Below are 18,005 nucleotides of genomic sequence, written 5' to 3' on the forward strand. Positions count from 1 at the left end.
TCCAACTGTCCCTACAAGGACAGAACTATTATATCCTTATGGAAACTGCCACAAGCATCCAACAGCTCAGCCCAGGTGCCAAGGCACCTTTATTCATGATAGTGGAAAAGCTAATGCATTTTCTCACCTCCAGAAAAGCACTACTTGCTCCAGCTGCTAAAGAAAACACAATCTGCCATCTGCTTTACAGTATTGTTTCCTTCAGCTACAGCCACTGCTGCTGGTCTGGGTGGCAAGGGACACCATGTCAGCAGGGTATGTCCTGGCTGCCACTGAGAACGATTAAAATTACCACTTCCTCCTTCCACAGCAGAGGTGGGTCCCTCTCAACTTGACTGGCAAAGCAGCACATGCAGGGATCTACCAACCCCTGTCCCATCCCATGCAAATAAAGCATTTCTGATAGCTAAAAGAAACACACACACACAAACGTGGCAATGCAAGGTGCTCCCTTGTGTATAGGAACAGTGCAGACACATGGCAGGAGCTGGGAAAGGAAATAGGCTGAGAGAAGAACAAGAATTGAGATAGAACTGTGAATGAGGCTTTTCCAGCACACAGGCAACTTCAAGAGCAGAGTTCTACCTGCAAGCGTTGCAACTGTCTCACAGAGATGGCAGCACCTCTCCCACCATCATTTAAGACTTCAGGTTCCTACAGCCACTTTTTCCCTTGTTCCCAAGTCAGCAAGATGCCAAGCATTGAATGCATGACCTCATGCCCCTTGGGATGCAGAGCAGCAACTGCTCTCCCTTGATTTTTCAGATAAATCTGTTAGATTAGACAGATTCTATTCTGACACCGGAGAACAGTAAAGCTAATTGTCACACTCTTGTAGCCATAGAAATGTATCAGCCTATGTACTGGTCCTGTATTTGAAAACTTATTAAATGCCATGAAAACCAGTTTAAACTGTCAACCTAATCTCACACCAAATGAGATCAAACTGCTCATGCAACCCCAGATCTCAGCTGAGCTTCAAAGGCAGCATCTCCTCCTGCAGAGCAATGAGCTCTCATACAGTTCAGCTCAGAACAGTTACACTCCCTAAGACCTTGCACAAAGTCACCATGCTCAACAAAACCCAGGCCAGTAATGGGCTTGCTTCTCATGAGCAGGCACATGAAGTTCTCAGGGGCCTCAAAGTCTCCTCAAGCCAGCTTCAGTGGAGGGCAAGGGTTTGTCTCACTCATCTTCCTGCCATTTCTGATTCCAAAACTGCCTCAGCTTCAGTGAAGGAGGCAGACAGAGTCACTTACCAACTGTATTATTATTTGATATTAACTTGCCTAGCTGCAAGTAGGAACAGGTAGAGGCAAGCCCTAGGGCTGGCAGGCTGCCTTCCCCGGATTTGCGAGCTTGATCCCAGAATCCTCCATCCCTGAACTGGAGCCTGCTGACTACCAAGCACTTCACCTGCTTTTGACCGCAACCCTAGAAGTAAACCCAGTATTTTCTCATCAGGGTGGCTACCAGGTGCTCCTGCACACAAATAGGTTAAACTCCCGATCACTAAGAGGTGAGCGATAATATGATCAAAGTAATTCCTTCAGTGTTTGATTATGCACACTTTGTTTTACCCCATATAATGCAGTTTTCTTCATAAAGAGCTTTCTAGATGAACAGTAATGGCACAGACTGAAAAGACCACACCTGCAGTAAACATTCAGTGCCAAGCTTTCTCAAGTGACTGAACAAAGAGAAACTTGAGTCTTTATTCAAGGCTGACAGTAAGTGGCGTCACCATTCCTCAATAGCTACATTATGTTGTTCTGAAGCTGTGACAATCTTTGCATCCTCGGCAATAACCAGCCAAGTTCTGGAATTGCTCCTGTCTCACAGGTACGTTTCTGAACGAAAAGCTAAACTGGAACTAGTAGAAATAGCCATCCACCTGCTCCCATGAAATCCACTACCTGTAACCCAGTTTGCAGACAGTACTGACTTATGGAGACTGAACTCTGCCTGATCCACTGTCGCTTGTATCCAGCAGCTGCAGTATACTTGGTGGGGGAGTGGGGTCTGGCAAGAGTGTGGGGGATGTGTTAGTGTGGAAGAGAAAATAGTTGACAAAGATCAATCTTAAAATCCCACTAACTTGCACCATTCTTCCTTGTAAAGTACAGGAGAAAAACAGTGTCCTTTTTCCTGAAGATGTAAGATTCCCTTTCTGAAGCATAGAGGAGAAGGTGCAGCCCAGAGCTGGCCAGTCAGGGTGCCCCATCACTCCTGAGCAGTGCACACAAATAACACTCTCACCCTTGGAGATGGGAAAATCTGCTTATACGGGAGCAGCTCTACCAGCCTCCAGCTGCAACACAAAAACAAAAGATGAAAGCAGCCTTTCCTCAGCCTACTGCAGGCATGGTGTACTGATCCAGCACATCCAGAGTGGAAAGAAGAATGAAAAAAAGAGGCACCAAAGGAACATAGGAATCAGATTCAAAGCCAAGAAGTGGTCCCTCTTGCAGGTGGCAGCTCAGTAAGGCTGAATGCTGTAGACACTGCAAGTTCACACAGGGTCATGGGGAACACAGAAGTTCCTGGAAAAGAAAACCAGATATGGTTTTATGCCTGTTCCCACAGTTAGGGACAGAAGACTGAGCAAGGGGTATCTCTGATCAGATATGTCAGCATATGCAGGAAGAGGCTGTGAGCACCAGCCGTTCCAGTCCCTTGCAAGAACTGCCCACTTATATCAACAGTTCAAGCAGTCTGATTCAATGCAAATTGGGTGTCATCACAGTATTTGATCCTCTAAATTAATTCTTATGGTCTAATTCACGTATAATTCTGTATTTTTGGATAGCATGTGCTTGAACCAATTGAATTTGCAAAACCAGCTATATTTTTCATTACTTTATGTAACAGATTTTTCCATTCACACACTTGTCCAGACACAGCTGCTGAATACATGCACCAACCATGCTGTTTGTAGCTGTAGAATGCATTCTATCTTAAAGACCAAAAAGGTGTTACACAAACCCCAAACCTCTCAAACAAGCCTTTATTTTCTTCCGTTGAGTAGTATATCCAGTAGGACCAAATTCTAGTCTAACTACAAACAAGCATTATCCAACAGCAAGTTGAACCACACACCTCTTTTATTATTGTTGGAACGTTCAAATGCAGACCACAGCAAGACATTAAACGCTGAGGAGAGCTACAGCACAGCTTTAACAGCAGCACTGCTGTACCCAGCACCCACCCACTGATGCAACCTCTGAACACTGCAAGAGCCTGCATGGCATCTTCTGCATGATTTTATTCCTGCAATCTCATATGATAAACGCTTCATCCCATTAATCTTTCAGCACTGACAGTTTTAAATACAGGTATAGTGTTCTTGAGCTACAATTTAAAATGCTAAATTTCAAGGAGAATATAAACTTGTATCTTGATGCTTTAAAACTGTCTCAGTGCAAGAAGTACATCAGATAGAAATCAACGCATTCTTTGTTCCTAGATAGACCTCACCAATCATGACCAACTCAGAAGTTCCAACTGAATTGTAATTTCAACCCCAGCCTCTGCTTACATTACAAAACCACCAAAATATGCAGGAGTTATCACCACGCAGGCATGAAGAGCAGGTCTGTAGTATATCTGACTTGAGCATTACCATCCACACAGCAAACAAAAAATATCCTGCACCCACACCCCTCAAGCTCCACAGAGGTTCACATGGAAAAAATATTATGCTAAATCACTTAGATTAGATGGGGTTTCCTAATGGAGAGCTAAGATAGAATTACTAAACCTGCTGAATTAATGTAACTGCACCACACAAAAAGGAATCATGGTATAGGACAAAGATATTGTGTATGCACTGTTGCTTTTCAAGGCTGTGGTCATTGTATGCCATCTCTCAAATATTGTACTTTCTAGCACACTTTTCTGGTAAAATAATACACATTTTGTTTGTGAAGTCAATAATTCTCTCAATATTGAAAAAGCGTTTTATTGAAAACTACTAAAAGAACACAATCATCGCAACTGGAGCAAGAATCTTGCATAAATTGTGCTCAGCATTCTTTACAAAGTAATTACAATCCAAGGAAAAAAATGCCTACATAAATCAGTACAAGTATCATAAAGTATAAAAGCTACAAGACAAGAAAATGGTAGTTCCTGCAATGCAAAAAAGAGCTGTATCCTATTCTCACACCTTTCAGGATGTAACTTTTGTTCGGGAAATGATTTCATTCACAAAACCGTTGTTCTTTGCCAACACATCATTTCTCAGCTGTTTCAGCTTGATTTTGATGTCTTCTTCTGACATGTCTGTCAGGGGCAATGCTTTCACTTGACAAAGAAAATCCTGAATTATCTTTTCACCTTCCTGAAACAAATGGAAGAGAAGGAAAACAGAAAGGATGTTTACATTTATAAGTAGGATTTTTCTAAATTCTCCAAAGATATAGAGTATTATTCATCCCCAGAAACCTTTTTCAGACAAAAGCCACAGATATTTTTCTACACTTGCTATCACATTCTCAATACCAGAACAATCCGGTTATGCTGGTATCAGGAGTTCTTTTCCCTTCCAATCCCTGATGAAACAGCATCATTTGATCAGCAAAAATACAATATTTAGCACTGAGCTCACACATGTGTTCCACATTTAATTTCAGTGTACAACCACCTCAGGTGAGGATTGCTAGCAGTAATAGCATCGGAGTGGCCGTATTACCCAAACTAGTTGTTTTTTGGAGGAACTGTGAACCAAAATCCGTATTTCAATATGCCAAAGGGAAGAACAAATTGTAACCAAGCAACTGGAGAGTGGCCGTCACCAAGGAGAACAGATGATAATTAAGCTTTATGCATATGCTTTTATGCAAACAGGCAAAGTGGAACTTCTAAACAAACTGAATTGAATAGCAGGAACAAACATTCCAATGAACAGTATTCTGGATCCCTCTATTAGTAACAGTTTGCCCAGAATACAGAATTAAGGCTAGTCCTCTGCATTTTGCATTTTAGGACTCTATTACAAAGTTATCTTAGTTTTGTTTTATCATGTAAGACTAGAGCAGTATGCTTTCAGTGCAGAAGTCTCCAAAGGACCTGGGAACGTAATAGCACACTTTTACCTTTAAACATGGTGTTAAAAGCAGACAAACTGCCTAGGCAAGACATCTAAAGCTATGTCATTCTATTACCCTGAGAGTTTATGAAATATGTATTACTGAAGTATCCAAGAATAAAACATGATGCTGTGTTTGTCAGAAGTGTTTGCCACATCAATTTAATTTACATCAATTTAAGACCACACAGCTAGATCCAACTAATCTGAAAAATACTTCACCATGCCACTTGGCAAGCTGGCAAAGGAAAGGGAATAGTGGAGCAACTGAGGTAGTTGCAAGAACCTGCAAACCAGACAAACCAGAGATCATTCATCCACAAGATCAGATCCACTTACGGAGCCAGGAACAAATGCAGCAGACCTCTAAACTGACAATAAAGTAACAGGTAACAGCTTCTGCCTAGAGCAAAGTTTTTCAATGTAGAAAGTGCTTTGTTTATGGACTAACACTTCAATGTTTCCATACAATAGAAAAGGAGATAAATGAGTTACAAGGCCGTGAAGTTTCAGGCCAGCTGCTGGGACACAGACCTAAGGAGATTTATATGCATGCAGCAAGGAAGACTCGCTGAATGGCAAAAAAAACCCAAAGCAAGTCACAAGGCAGCATGTAGGTTTCCTAGGAGGCTGCAAAAGATATCACTGTAACAACTCTTAATCCAGCAACAAGATGACACCAGCTATTCTGAAAAAGCTTCCTGCAAGCTATTACTTTCCTTTATACTACCTGCTAATGAAGCTTATTTTAAGAGAAAGTGGAGAAGATAAACTGTTCACTCAAATGGCTTTACACAGCTGTATATTGCAAGGTAGACATGATCATATCTATGCTGAGATGTGGGTTTTCTCAGCTTGTGCTTGAAGCCTCTATAAAGCCAAGAGCATTTTATTTCTTGCTTGAGTATAGACTGAGTATATTTCTTGGTTGGAAAAGACCTCTAAGATCATGAAGTCCAACCATCAACCCAACACTACAATGACCACTAAACCATGTCCAGAAGTCCCACATCTACATGGTTTTTAAACACCTCCAGGGATGGTGACTCCACCAACTCCCTGAGCAGCCTCTTCCAATGCCTCACTACTCTTGCAGGAAAGAAATTCTTCCTAACATCCAATAAAAACTTCCCCTGGCACAACTTGAGCCTCTCATCCTGTTGCTAGTTACCTGAGAGAAGAGACCAACCCCCACCTCACTACAACCTCCTTTTAGGAAGTTGTAGAGCACAATAAGGGCCCCCCTCAGCCTCTTCTCCAGGCTGAACAATCCCAGTTCCCTCAGCCACTCCTCATACGACATACTCCCCAAAACCCTTCAACAGCTTTCGTGCCCTTCTCTGCACCTGCTCCAGCACCTCACTGTTTTTCTTATGCTGTGGTGCCCAAAACTGAACACAGTTTTGTAGTTGAGTAGAGAGAACCAAGCTAAAATTCTCATGCATGAAATGGAAAGGACTTCACAACATAGGTCAATCAGATATTCCAGGTCCGAATTGCTGTGTCCTTCAACATGATCAGCTTGTGAGATAGATGAGTACTGATGGTACATGGGAGAGCACAAAGGGGAAAGCTGTGTACTCTGCTTTCCTCTGACATGCACAGATCTGAACATATGTTGAGCTTCAAGAAATCAGCACTAATGAGCCCTCAAGTAACAGGGAGCAAAACTAGGTGCTATAAAAAAAAAAAAGCTATAATTAAGTCCCAAGAAACACTGCATACAAACTAAGTAGCCAACAGAAGCGATGAATGCAAAATTCTTTTCATGGTTCATGTCATAAAGAAAACCAACCCCACAGGACAGCTAGAGACATGGTCCCTTGACTCCAGTCGTGTGCTAACTAACCATACTAACTGCTGATCATTACTCTTATAAAGTTGCATTCTCATGACTATGTTTTTAGTGAAATGTTAACTTGAATGTTATATGTTAACTTGAAATTAATCTAAACAAAAACCCACTATCCTTGGAACACCTCTTCAATTCCTAATGAACTTCATAGCTGAAACATTTTGTTATGGAAAAATGAGATGACAATTAAATACCCTCAAGCTCTGGGGGAATCTGAATCATTAAACCAGTTTGCTTGGGCTATTCCAGCTAAATAAATTTTAAAAAGCATTGCTGATAGCAAACCTCTCTTTCTCTGTAGACTTTCTTGGCTGGTGGTTCTCCTTCAGATTCCTTGGACTTGCCAATGTTTTGAAACTCCTCCAGCTCCAATGCTTTCTCTCTTGCACTTTCTATCACATGTTTTGGGAAAGCCGCCAACTCTGCTACATGTATTCCAAAACTCTGGTCACAAACACCTGGGGATGCAGAGAGAAAAAACAGTAAAGAATTCTCAAGAAATAATATGGCTACACAGAGATTCTCTGAGCAAACGTGTAGTAGTTCTCTGTTCTGAGGAACTAAGTGTGTGACATCATTTGGTTCTCCCAACATTTTCTGATTTACCTTTTGGATTATACACAACAAACTAAAGAATATACTCTTATTTAATTAAGCTCTCTTAGAGAAGTAATTGCAGAGCTTCCAAAGCACTTCAGAATAAAGGGAAAACCCTTCAGGCAGAAAGAATTTCCCTCTTGTACTTGAATGAAATTGAATAATAGGTTTTATTAAAGTACTCCAGTCTGTAGAACACAGTAATTCGTGTAATTTATTTTTAGATATCTCTCACGTTTTTCTGTATTTATATGAATATATGTATGTGTGTTTAAAAATATTCAAAATATTGCATTCTCAATCATCCTCCTCCTCTTTTGCTTGAGTATCATGTAACTCCTGTCTCCAGAAGTCATCTTTAATTATATCAAAAGCTTTCAACTTTAACTTCACAGTTATTTCAATTAATACAGTTTATAACATTTGGTTGAGAAAGAAAAGTTCTCATAATTGCCCAACATATGTCAATCATACACAGTTATGTAAAATAATTTTCACTCCCATATCAGAAGCCCTCTGATACAATCTGTCAACTCCATTTGTTTACATTATCATAATTCCAGTTGGCCATCGACAAATGCTACTACATCCTTTTAATTCTGGCCTCCAGAAAGGAGCTATGAATAAATTAATTATACATGTAAAATTACATTTAACTAATCAGTATTTAATACTGGCTAACTGAAGAATAGGTCAAGAAAAAGTGAAAAAAAAAAAATCAATTTTTTTTGTTTTATTAACCTTGCAATCTCTCAGGTTTCTTAAAGGAATTTAATGTCTTTAAGCAGAAATTATTCCTCTTGATTTCATATTAAAACACACACCTCATTAGACACAAAGCTAACTTAGGTATCTGCTCAGAGAATCCTAAGCTGAGGCCTAGAGAGTAGCACCTCCTCTGTCTCCTCTTCTACCAGTTCTGTCACGCCCTTCAAGCATGAAGATAGGGATGAAAATACTGCACAAAAGTTCCTTGTCATGCATTTTAGATTTAGTTGCACATTTCAAACCTGAAACCTGTTGTTTAAATACACAGCTGTACCCAAGCTGCCTGTACTCACATCCTTGAATGAACAACATAATTCTTCCAAAAAGGAAAGAGCACAACACTAAATGCAAAAATTTACAAGAGAGACACCCAGTTTGAAACCAGGTATTTTAAGATGAAGATTTTATAATGTTGCATCTTATCTGACAGAGGTTTAAGTAGATAGATACAATCTATTGTGCCTCTATGCTCTATAGCACTTCAAGACACTAGACTGAATAAAAAGACACCACCTATACAAAGGAAGGATGTGCATGACTCAAAAATAGCAAAACGGATTGAATGAAAACACGAAACTGGGCTTCTGGCATTTTCACCAGGATCAGAATTGGTTAGTTAATGCAGGTGAAAAAAAAAAAGAAAGAAGGTTGAAGAAGGAGAATTCACTCAACTACCTGGAGAATGTTAGGGTTTTTTTATCATAAAAGCTGCTGTTCCAAAGGATTTAGATGATGGAAGATTTAGATTTAGTGTGTATTACTTCCCCCTACAACCTAAGTACTTAAAATAAGGCACTTAAATAAAGATGGTTCATTTGAAGATACTGTACATTGCCAGCTCTTGCTGCCCTGAAAACACTCATAGTAGCAAGGTATGCTTATTTATGACTATACTTCTCTTCAGTTTCCATGCCAAACTAAGTCATATTTTAAGCACTGATTTGAGTAAGGTATTCAGGGGGTTCTGAATCTTGACTTCATGGAAAGGGCTCAACATGTGCTGGAGAAGATGGGAAACAGCAAAGTACAAGAGGACCACTGACACCACCTCTCCACTGGAACAGGCTGTGCACCAGGATCACAGCATTTTGGACTAATACTCAGAAGCAAAGTCTGGGCATTGCCTAGGAAAAGTGCATCAAGAGGGAGGACGACACCAGAGGCCATTTCTAAGGAACAAAGATCTCAAAAGACAAGGGCACAGAGTTAAAGGAAGTACATAGCCATAAGGGTGTACAAAATTATAAGTGGTTACACAAATAATCTAAGTGTAAGAAACAGTAATTTTATGGTTTTAAAACCATCAGAAATTCATAAGAAATAGTGAATTAGTACCATCATAGGAGTAAAAGTAGCACAGTAACACTTGAGTGAGGCTCAGATCAGGATATAATACAAACATATTTACCAATTATCTAAAGACACTTAATAGTATGGTGATAGCCTTTGAAGATGATAAAAATTATCTTTAAAAGCATAACAGTAAAATGGGATAATTGGACAGCATGCTGGATTCATTTCAGAAATGCTCTTATAGCAACAACAAAAATCACAGCAGAGTTTACAACTAAATTAGAATGTCATAAATGACCACACCTTGATCATTAATAACCTATAGTTAACACAGCCCTTCTTTATTTTGCATAAATACAGACTCCTGCTGAAGGGAGCAAGAACAAATGGGGATGAAAAGAAGCAGGAGGAACTGCTTATTGCAGTTAACAGATTAAATTTATGGCCAACTGAAAACTGTCTAATTTAATACCAAAAGGAATAACTGTACCCACCAGAGGATTTTAATTAAATATATGTGACTTATCTTAAACTAACAAAACAGGCTAGTTTTTGTTTTACTATGATGCCATTTGCTAGAAACTAAAAATATGAGTTTTCCTCTATCAAACTACTGCATAAACTGGGCAACATCTTTCTTCAATGACTAAGCTTTATTGCAATGAAATAGACATTATTAAAAACTGTCAGCACATAGAAGTTAAACTGTTCTTTTAGAAGAAGTGAGTGCAAGGAATATAAATCTTTTCTACCAGCAGGTTAAAATGGCAGAATTGGGAAAACTGAAAATATTTTTTGGAACCCTTCTCTCTGCTCTTTAAAAAACAAAAAGGGATTGACGTCAAAAGCATCGACTTGAGTGACAGAAATAACCTAGAAGTCTTAAATAATCACCAACAACATCACCAACTGTGTTCACACATGGACAGAGCTCCCGTCATACACACTCACTATGCACAAAGAAGAATGTGCCTATTATAAAAATTAAGCCTGGAGTAGGACATTAAAATTTTTAAATATTTTTTTTCCACTAGGATTTCTTCCTTTCTCAGGGCAAAGTTAAGTTTACCCAGTTCAACATTTATAGTCTTACCTTCCTTGACACGATAAAGCATCGTCAGCGTGTCGTCGCTGGTCAGAGCAGTAACATGCAGGTTATTTACTGTTGGCACTTGGTCAGCAAGAGCTGTCAGTTCATGGAAGTGTGTAGCAAACATACAGAAAGCACAGATTTTGCTGGCAATGTATTCTGAAATAGCCCATGCTAAACCAAAGCCATCATAAGTAGAAGTTCCTCTTCCCAGCTCATCAATTATTATCAGGGAGTTTTCGGATGCCGTCCTAAAAACGCAAGAGCATTTTATAATGTTAGAGAAGAGCATGAACTTTGGGTATTGGAGTACCACAAGTTATGTTGCAGAAGGACAGCACAGATGAGGTGAAAGACCCTTTCTATTTACGTAACATATGAATAAAGTGTCACACAGATCAATCCAAATTAGTTTCTTTGTCCCATTCGGTAGCAGCTCTATATGATCACTGGAAAAAAAAAAAAAAAAAAAAAAAGGCTATTTCAAGAACTTAGGAGCTTGCTAAAAAGGACTTGAGATCCTCCACTGAGATCCTACATAGAAGGAAATCTTGAATACATCTATCTTGGAGCACCTCCTTTCTATCAGCCCCAACTGACAAAATCAAATTAACACAGGACTTACCTAAGGATTGAAGCAGTTTCTAACATTTCAGCCATGAAAGTTGACACACCTTTCAGCTGGCTGTCCCCAGCTCCCACCCGAGCCAGGATACAATCCACAATGGTTATTTCCGCAGAGTCGCATGGTACAAAACACCCAATTTGGGCCATGAGAACAATCACCCCCGTCTGTCGGATGTAGGTTGATTTCCCCCCCATGTTAGGACCTAAAGATATTTTGAAAATTAGTTAAAAAGAAAAAAACAGGTAATCTTTTGCGATTCAGCAGTTGTTTAAGCAAAAGAGGCTCTAAATTAAAACAAAGAACTTTTAGACTTATTAATCTCCCGCCAGGAAAGAGAAGCAGACTTGTCTAACAGGTGCAACAAGTAGCTCTATTACTACTTGTATGTCTTACTCAATGCTGCTTTTTCAAAAGAAAGGTGATTAGAGATCATTAGGGGCTTTCATAAGTTTTGGGACTTTTAAGAAGAGTCATCTAAAATACTGTACATACCTAAAACTCATAAGCTTTAGAAGTCATCAGTATTGCTGCTTAAGAATGAAAATAAATTGCTTTCAGCTCAAATAACAACTACACTTTGTCTGTAAATACGAAACAGCCTAGTTCAGATGAGGTACAAGTTAATGGGTGATCTCAATGACAATTTAAGTGGATTCTGAATCAGTAAACCCAAGTACTACTAAGTTAAAATTAACTGAAGTACAAATGAAATAGAAAGTATTTTCCAGAAAACTGATCACTAAACCAAATTTTGTGCTTTTGCTACTCAGAACATATGTCAAGGACATCTGGATGGAAATTAAAATTCAATTAAATCTATAAGCACTAAAAATGTTTTCCTGTGTAGTAAAATTATCTTAATTACACCAGAGAATACGGGTGGAAAAAAAAAGGGTACAGTCACGGAAACATGTTTTTCATTTAATACTGACTTTAATACTAAACAAAGAAAACATTAACAAAGAGGCAGCTTAAAATCTTGCCTACATGTGCCTATGTGACTACAGTACAACTGATGCTTAGTGGAATTTTCCAAAGCACTTAGGCAGGTTCAGGTTCTCTGGCTATTGAAGTTGACTGTCTTGTAGCTACTTTCACTAAAGCAAAGAATATACATGTATGTGTCTAGGAAGGAAGTCCTTTTCTGGTTTCATACTGTCCCAGTAGCCCTCCTCTCCTTTCCATATGACAATTTCTAAATTAGAGATCACCTTCTGCAAATAGTGCACTATAACTGCAGTCGTAACAACTAATTCCATGACTATTAGTTTGGAAGATGAGAAATATGTCTGTTATGTGCATAAACATATAGAATATCTACTATCAAAGGAAATATTTCACAAGAACATTGCAGAAGCTTTTTTTTAATATAATAAAAACACCTTACAAATACCCTCCCCTCTTTTTTCAGAGTTAAATCTTATCCCCCATTCAGAAAGATGAATTACTTGCTAGTAGCTCACCCTTCGTTGATTAAAGAAATTGTTCTGACAGAATTTTATTGGGTTGTTGGTCAGTTTGCTTTCTTAAAGACATCATTATCGGAAATACCAGAGACAGTAAAAATGTACATAACAAATGAAAGAGAGAAAAGAAACATTTACCAGTAATAATGTGGAACATCTGCTTGCCCTTCTCAAATGTAATGTCATTGGGGATGAAGGCCACCTCATCTTGCACTTCGATGCAAGGATGCCGGGCACCTTTCAGCACAATCCTTCCTTGTCCTTTTTCCAGAATGACAGGACGGACATATGGCACTGGTGCTCCATTGGACACGTGGGCAAAGCTGACAATTGCATCTAACTGAGCTATCACATCATTCATTGTCTGTATTGGTTCTGCATAGCCTGTTTTTGAACAGAGAGATACACAAATTCAACACTGTTAGACATTTTGCTCTTGTTGAAAAGGTATCTTAAAGTCTATACTAAGCCCATAAAATTAATTCATCTGCATTAAAAGTCAGTTTTGTTCATGACAGCAGTCACAGACTAAGATGTAATCCTGAGGTTTCCCTGCTTTGACTACAAAGGGGACTTCTTCAGACTAAGAAGAGGAAGACGTGAGGCCATACTGATTGTTTAGCCTTAACACCAGACAATGAGAAACAGCTTATCTTAGTAAGGGGGGGCAAATGCTCACAATGGCAAGAAGGCTGAAAATCCAGTAAGTTTCCTTCCTCAGTAATACACCGCATTTTGATGCTCATGTAAGCAAAGACAATAGACACAAAATTGACAATTCAGACATGTCTACCATTTATGTTTATATGAATGATGGTATGGAGAGGTCTGTAAGACACAGCGCCCATGATACGAGACAACTAGACTTAGATGGCTCAGGATCCTCAGTACTGGGTTTTAAGTTCTGGTGTTTGGGTTTTTGCAGTGAAAGGTATGAGAGACAGGGGTCTGCAGAGATAAACCATCTAACACCTGGAAATAGGCTGCATGTGTCAGAAGAGGCGAGTGGTAACCTGCAGAAAGAGTCCTACACGTTCAAAGCACATTTACTGTTCTAACATCATCTCTTGAAGCGGCTAGGTATAGATCATTAAGAGGATTTTAAGTCATTTTCATTCAAGATTTACACATATAATCCAGTCTTTTTCATTAACTTGCCTCCGCGTGGGGAAGAAAAATGCTTTTTAAGTACGCATATGCACTTTTAAGTCTCTGACTGCACACCATGGAAGCTTTAAGCAGCAGCAAAAGACTTTATTAAACATACTAGGTATTTATAGATGACATACTGAAGCTAATCCCAATTAGCTTTCCATAAATATACAAACCTTAGTATCCTACACACAAATAACTGCCACTTGAAAATTACCAAAATACAAGACAAAAAAATCTATCAAGTTACTGATTTTGTAGTAGACTGGCAAATTCTTTATCATGACAACAGGTCAAAGCTTACAAGTATTTCCTCTGTAACTGAATATATTTGAGTGTGCGTATTAGCCTAAACAGTGTTTTTTAATCATTAATATATTTACTCTTAGCTTAAAATTCATTAGTGCTTTCACTTTCCACTTGTTGCTTTCAAAGAACTAAGATTTGTTTTGCTGAACTAGTACCTTTGGGAGAGGCATTACTTACAAAATCCTCCAGCCCAAATTCCCTGACATCTCTTCTCCTTTTGGTGGAGAGTAAAGAATGCCGTGTAAGCAGGCAAACTTGGGAGTAAAATCTATGGAAATTAATTAGGATATAAGTGATGACTAACTTTATCATATATTGCATACCCATGTTCTTTCTTCACCATCCTTCATAGACCTCAGGTCACACTCCCTCAGTTCCCTGTTATCCTTTACCTCTTCTGCCTTCTACTTAGTCTGATGTTTGGGTGGAGATGCCCAGAATCAGGGATGTAGGTGGAGGACAGACATGGCCTTTATAAGAATATTTTTATTCCTTCTATTGAATTAGCATTTGCACACACCCCATCACTGCGTTTGTAGCAATGCCAGGAAAGCGTCTGACCATAAACCACAATATATTTCAAACTTTAATGACCTTTTAAAAGCCAAACCTCATTTTTCACACTAATTCTCTGGGGAATGCTATGGTTCTTCTCTAGAGAAGGACCTACAAAGTAACCACGAGTCCTCCCAGCATTCCAGACTGTGACACACATCAACAACGACATATTCACCTGAAGCAATGTTAATGATTTCCTTAACAATTGCATCCTGAGCCTCTTCATACTCTTCTCTGTTCTTTATATATTCCTCATTGACGGAGCTCAGCTTGCTGTGAACAAAACCAAAATATTTAGAAGCCGTGATGTTCTGTCTTCATTGCTACAATGCCCAACTTCTGGCCTCCTCATCTGTGCATCAATAACAGTTGTCTACACATGTTTTAACAGCAAGGTTGAGCACAAGGACCACAAAGCAACTAATCTATGATTCACCCACACCAGGATATCAGTAAGATTAATTGCAAGTTGAAGATCACTTACAAGGGCCAAATTAGCAATTCTAACATCTCTGAACACGTCGTTCTTAACAATCTCTCAGCAGTTGTTATAGACATGCCATGTGATAAGGACTTGCTCTTAAAACTGAATTTCTGGCCATTTTGCAATGAGATGTGGCATGTTATGGAACTGGCAGAGAAGAATTGCTGCTAAGCAACTGTGTAATTAGCCTGGAATCCTAGTCCTACAACAGGCTTATCAGCACTGAAGGCACTGACTCCTTTAATTTAGTAAAAACCTCAGTGAACTACTATCATTAAGAACAGATTCTAGTCTTCAAAATAAAGTAAGCTGAAATCAAGAGAGAGTTTTAAGAAGTGTTTGTTCTTCTCAAGCCCACCTCCAGACACAGAGCAGAGTCTGCGGGTCTGAATATGAAACGCACCCAAGTAGTGCACCCACACTATAAGCAAGAATTCAGCCTTGTGCTTCTAGTACCACCTACAGAAACAACTACAACTTAACTAAGCACAGAGAAGTCTTGTTTTATTAGTGATCCATGGATATGTTCCCTAAGGGGAAGTAACAGATGATATACTTACAGTAGAGTAAATCTAAGTACCATCTTCTCAGTTACGAAAAGCCTAACTTCATCATCACCTTTAGATTCATAACATATTTAGAAGAAAAAAAAAAGCTGTTTTAAATTTCAGGGATGGTTTGAAAAAAAAAAAAATCCTCTGGATAAATCTTAAAACAAAATGCAATTAAGGTTTACACTTAGTTCATTTAAGTAAATTGATGTGAAATACACCAACATATTGGTTGGCGTGAACCAATATGTTTGCCCTCCTTTTCAAAGCAAAGGATTTATTACTATGAAAGTGAGTGATTAGCAGAAACAGTCACTATTACTAATAGCCCTGGCTGGAAACCAACTTTGCCCTGTAGTCAGTGCTCCTCATACACGTCTGTCAATTAAGATCTCTTTCTCAATAAACTCACTTCTCTGATGCTAGCTCCAGCAGGAACTGTTATACATCAAGCAATAGCAGCGTGGTTTCTATGAAACAGACTGCACGCTGTATTAATCTTTGCTATTTTTACCCTTCTGTATATAACACATACAGGAGGCTTAAAGACTGGTTTTCTCCTGGACCCACCACTGACAGACAAGGAGGAACTTGTCAGAAGGTTGCCAGCTGTGGCTGCTTATTACTAGCATTTCTTAGGGTTGACACTTGGGCTGATACTATTTATGGCTTGATTAACAACCAGAACAATGGGTCTGAATGCAGTCCTGAATGCACTCTCAGCAAGGTTCTGAACACCACCACATTGAAGGGAGCTGTCAGCATGCTGGAGGACAGCATTGCTGTTCATCGGGATACCTACAAGCTAAAGAAAGATGAACAAGAATTTTAACACAGGTAATGCAAAGTCCTGCACCTGGGATGAAATCCCTCCATGCAACAGTACAGACTAGGGTCCAAGTGTCTATAAAACAGCTATACATTAAAGAATTGGGGGATCCAGTGGACAAGAAAGTGAACATGAGCCAATGGTATGCCCGTAAGGCATAGAAGGACAAATCCATACTGGCTACACTAGCAATAGCATAGACAGCATGTTGAAGGAAGTGATTCCTCCCCTTCACTTTACTTCTCCTTTCTCCATTCAGGAGACCACACCTGCAGTGCTGTCTCCCATTTTGCCTCCCCAGTGCAAAAGAGACATCGAACCTGGAACAAATGGCCACCACAAAGATTTGAAGCTGGAGCACATGGCATACAAGGACAGGCTTAGAGAGATGTCTGCACAGGCTGAGAGGACATGAAGTCAGCCTGGAGAGGAAAGGCACCAGACTCTTCTTGAAGGGGCCCAGCAAAAGAATGAGATACTAAAATCCCAAGCTTATACAAGGAAAATTCTCATTAGATCTGATTAGGAAAGTTCTCACAAAGAGTGATTCAGCACTGGAGCTTGTGCCCCACAGAGGCTTGGAGGATGGGCACCTGGGCAAGACCTTGAGCTACCTCATATAATTTTGAGATAGGATCTAATTTCCAAGGTAGCTCTGCTTTGAGTGAGAGGTAAGACCTCAGGAGGCCAACTTCAACCTAAACTATTACCTGATTATGCATACACAACTTTCTACTTTGTTTGCTCTGTGTAAAAATAATGAAGTATAGAAAGAAAGACATCTGATGATCGAGGTAGCCCCCGCTTCTTCTAAAATGCTCTTCAAGAGCAAAATATTCAACAAAAAGCATAGACTCTTTGCTTGGCTGAATGGTGACCGAACTGCAGCCCAGATAAGGAGACACTGAAACAGCATCAATGCCATCAGCCTGAAGACTGACATTTTAAAATAGCTTAATCTATAGAGCCACAGAATTGAAGTCCAATACAGAGGACTAAGAGAAATCACAGAGTGATTTGGAACAAATAAAAGGTAATTACCAAGAAAACTGCTGCATGTATACTTGGTGATAAACATAAATAGCTCTTTTTCTATTGCGGCTTGTAAGAGTGTCTGTATAAACACTCAACGGTGAATGCAATTATCTACTAGCTGCAGCTAAAACAGAGAAATTAGCCCAAATCAAAGGATCAAAAATAGCTACAGTTGGCAAAGTAAATGGGGAATGCAGCTTTTAGCAGACACTGTATGACTACTCTGCCTTCATGCCACTCTTGCTCAATATCTCAATCTATAAGCCAATTAAAAAAGTGAAAATTCAGCCATTCAAAATGT

At 39.3% G+C, this 18,005-nt stretch overlaps 1 protein-coding gene across 1 annotated transcript in view; it reads right to left on the bottom strand.

The window, feature by feature from the left end:
* Window positions 1–3,941: 3,941 nt before the first annotated feature.
* MSH2 (mutS homolog 2) overlaps window positions 3,942–18,005 on the bottom strand; it is a gene marked incomplete at its 5' end in the record, with an annotated part of 48,121 nt that continues 34,057 nt past the window's right edge. Inside the window, 6 exons of the mRNA XM_008935744.1 lie at window positions 3,942–4,342; window positions 7,230–7,402; window positions 10,696–10,943; window positions 11,318–11,522; window positions 12,925–13,170; window positions 14,981–15,078. Of these exons, the coding sequence (XP_008933992.1) occupies window positions 4,172–4,342; window positions 7,230–7,402; window positions 10,696–10,943; window positions 11,318–11,522; window positions 12,925–13,170; window positions 14,981–15,078 (1,141 nt within the window). The remainder of the gene's footprint in view (window positions 4,343–7,229; window positions 7,403–10,695; window positions 10,944–11,317; window positions 11,523–12,924; window positions 13,171–14,980; window positions 15,079–18,005) is intronic.

The sequence above is a fragment of the Merops nubicus genome, unplaced genomic scaffold (genome assembly GCF_000691845.1).
Source record: "Merops nubicus isolate BGI_N331 unplaced genomic scaffold, ASM69184v1 scaffold10562, whole genome shotgun sequence".
NCBI classification, from domain to species: domain Eukaryota; kingdom Metazoa; phylum Chordata; class Aves; order Coraciiformes; family Meropidae; genus Merops; species Merops nubicus.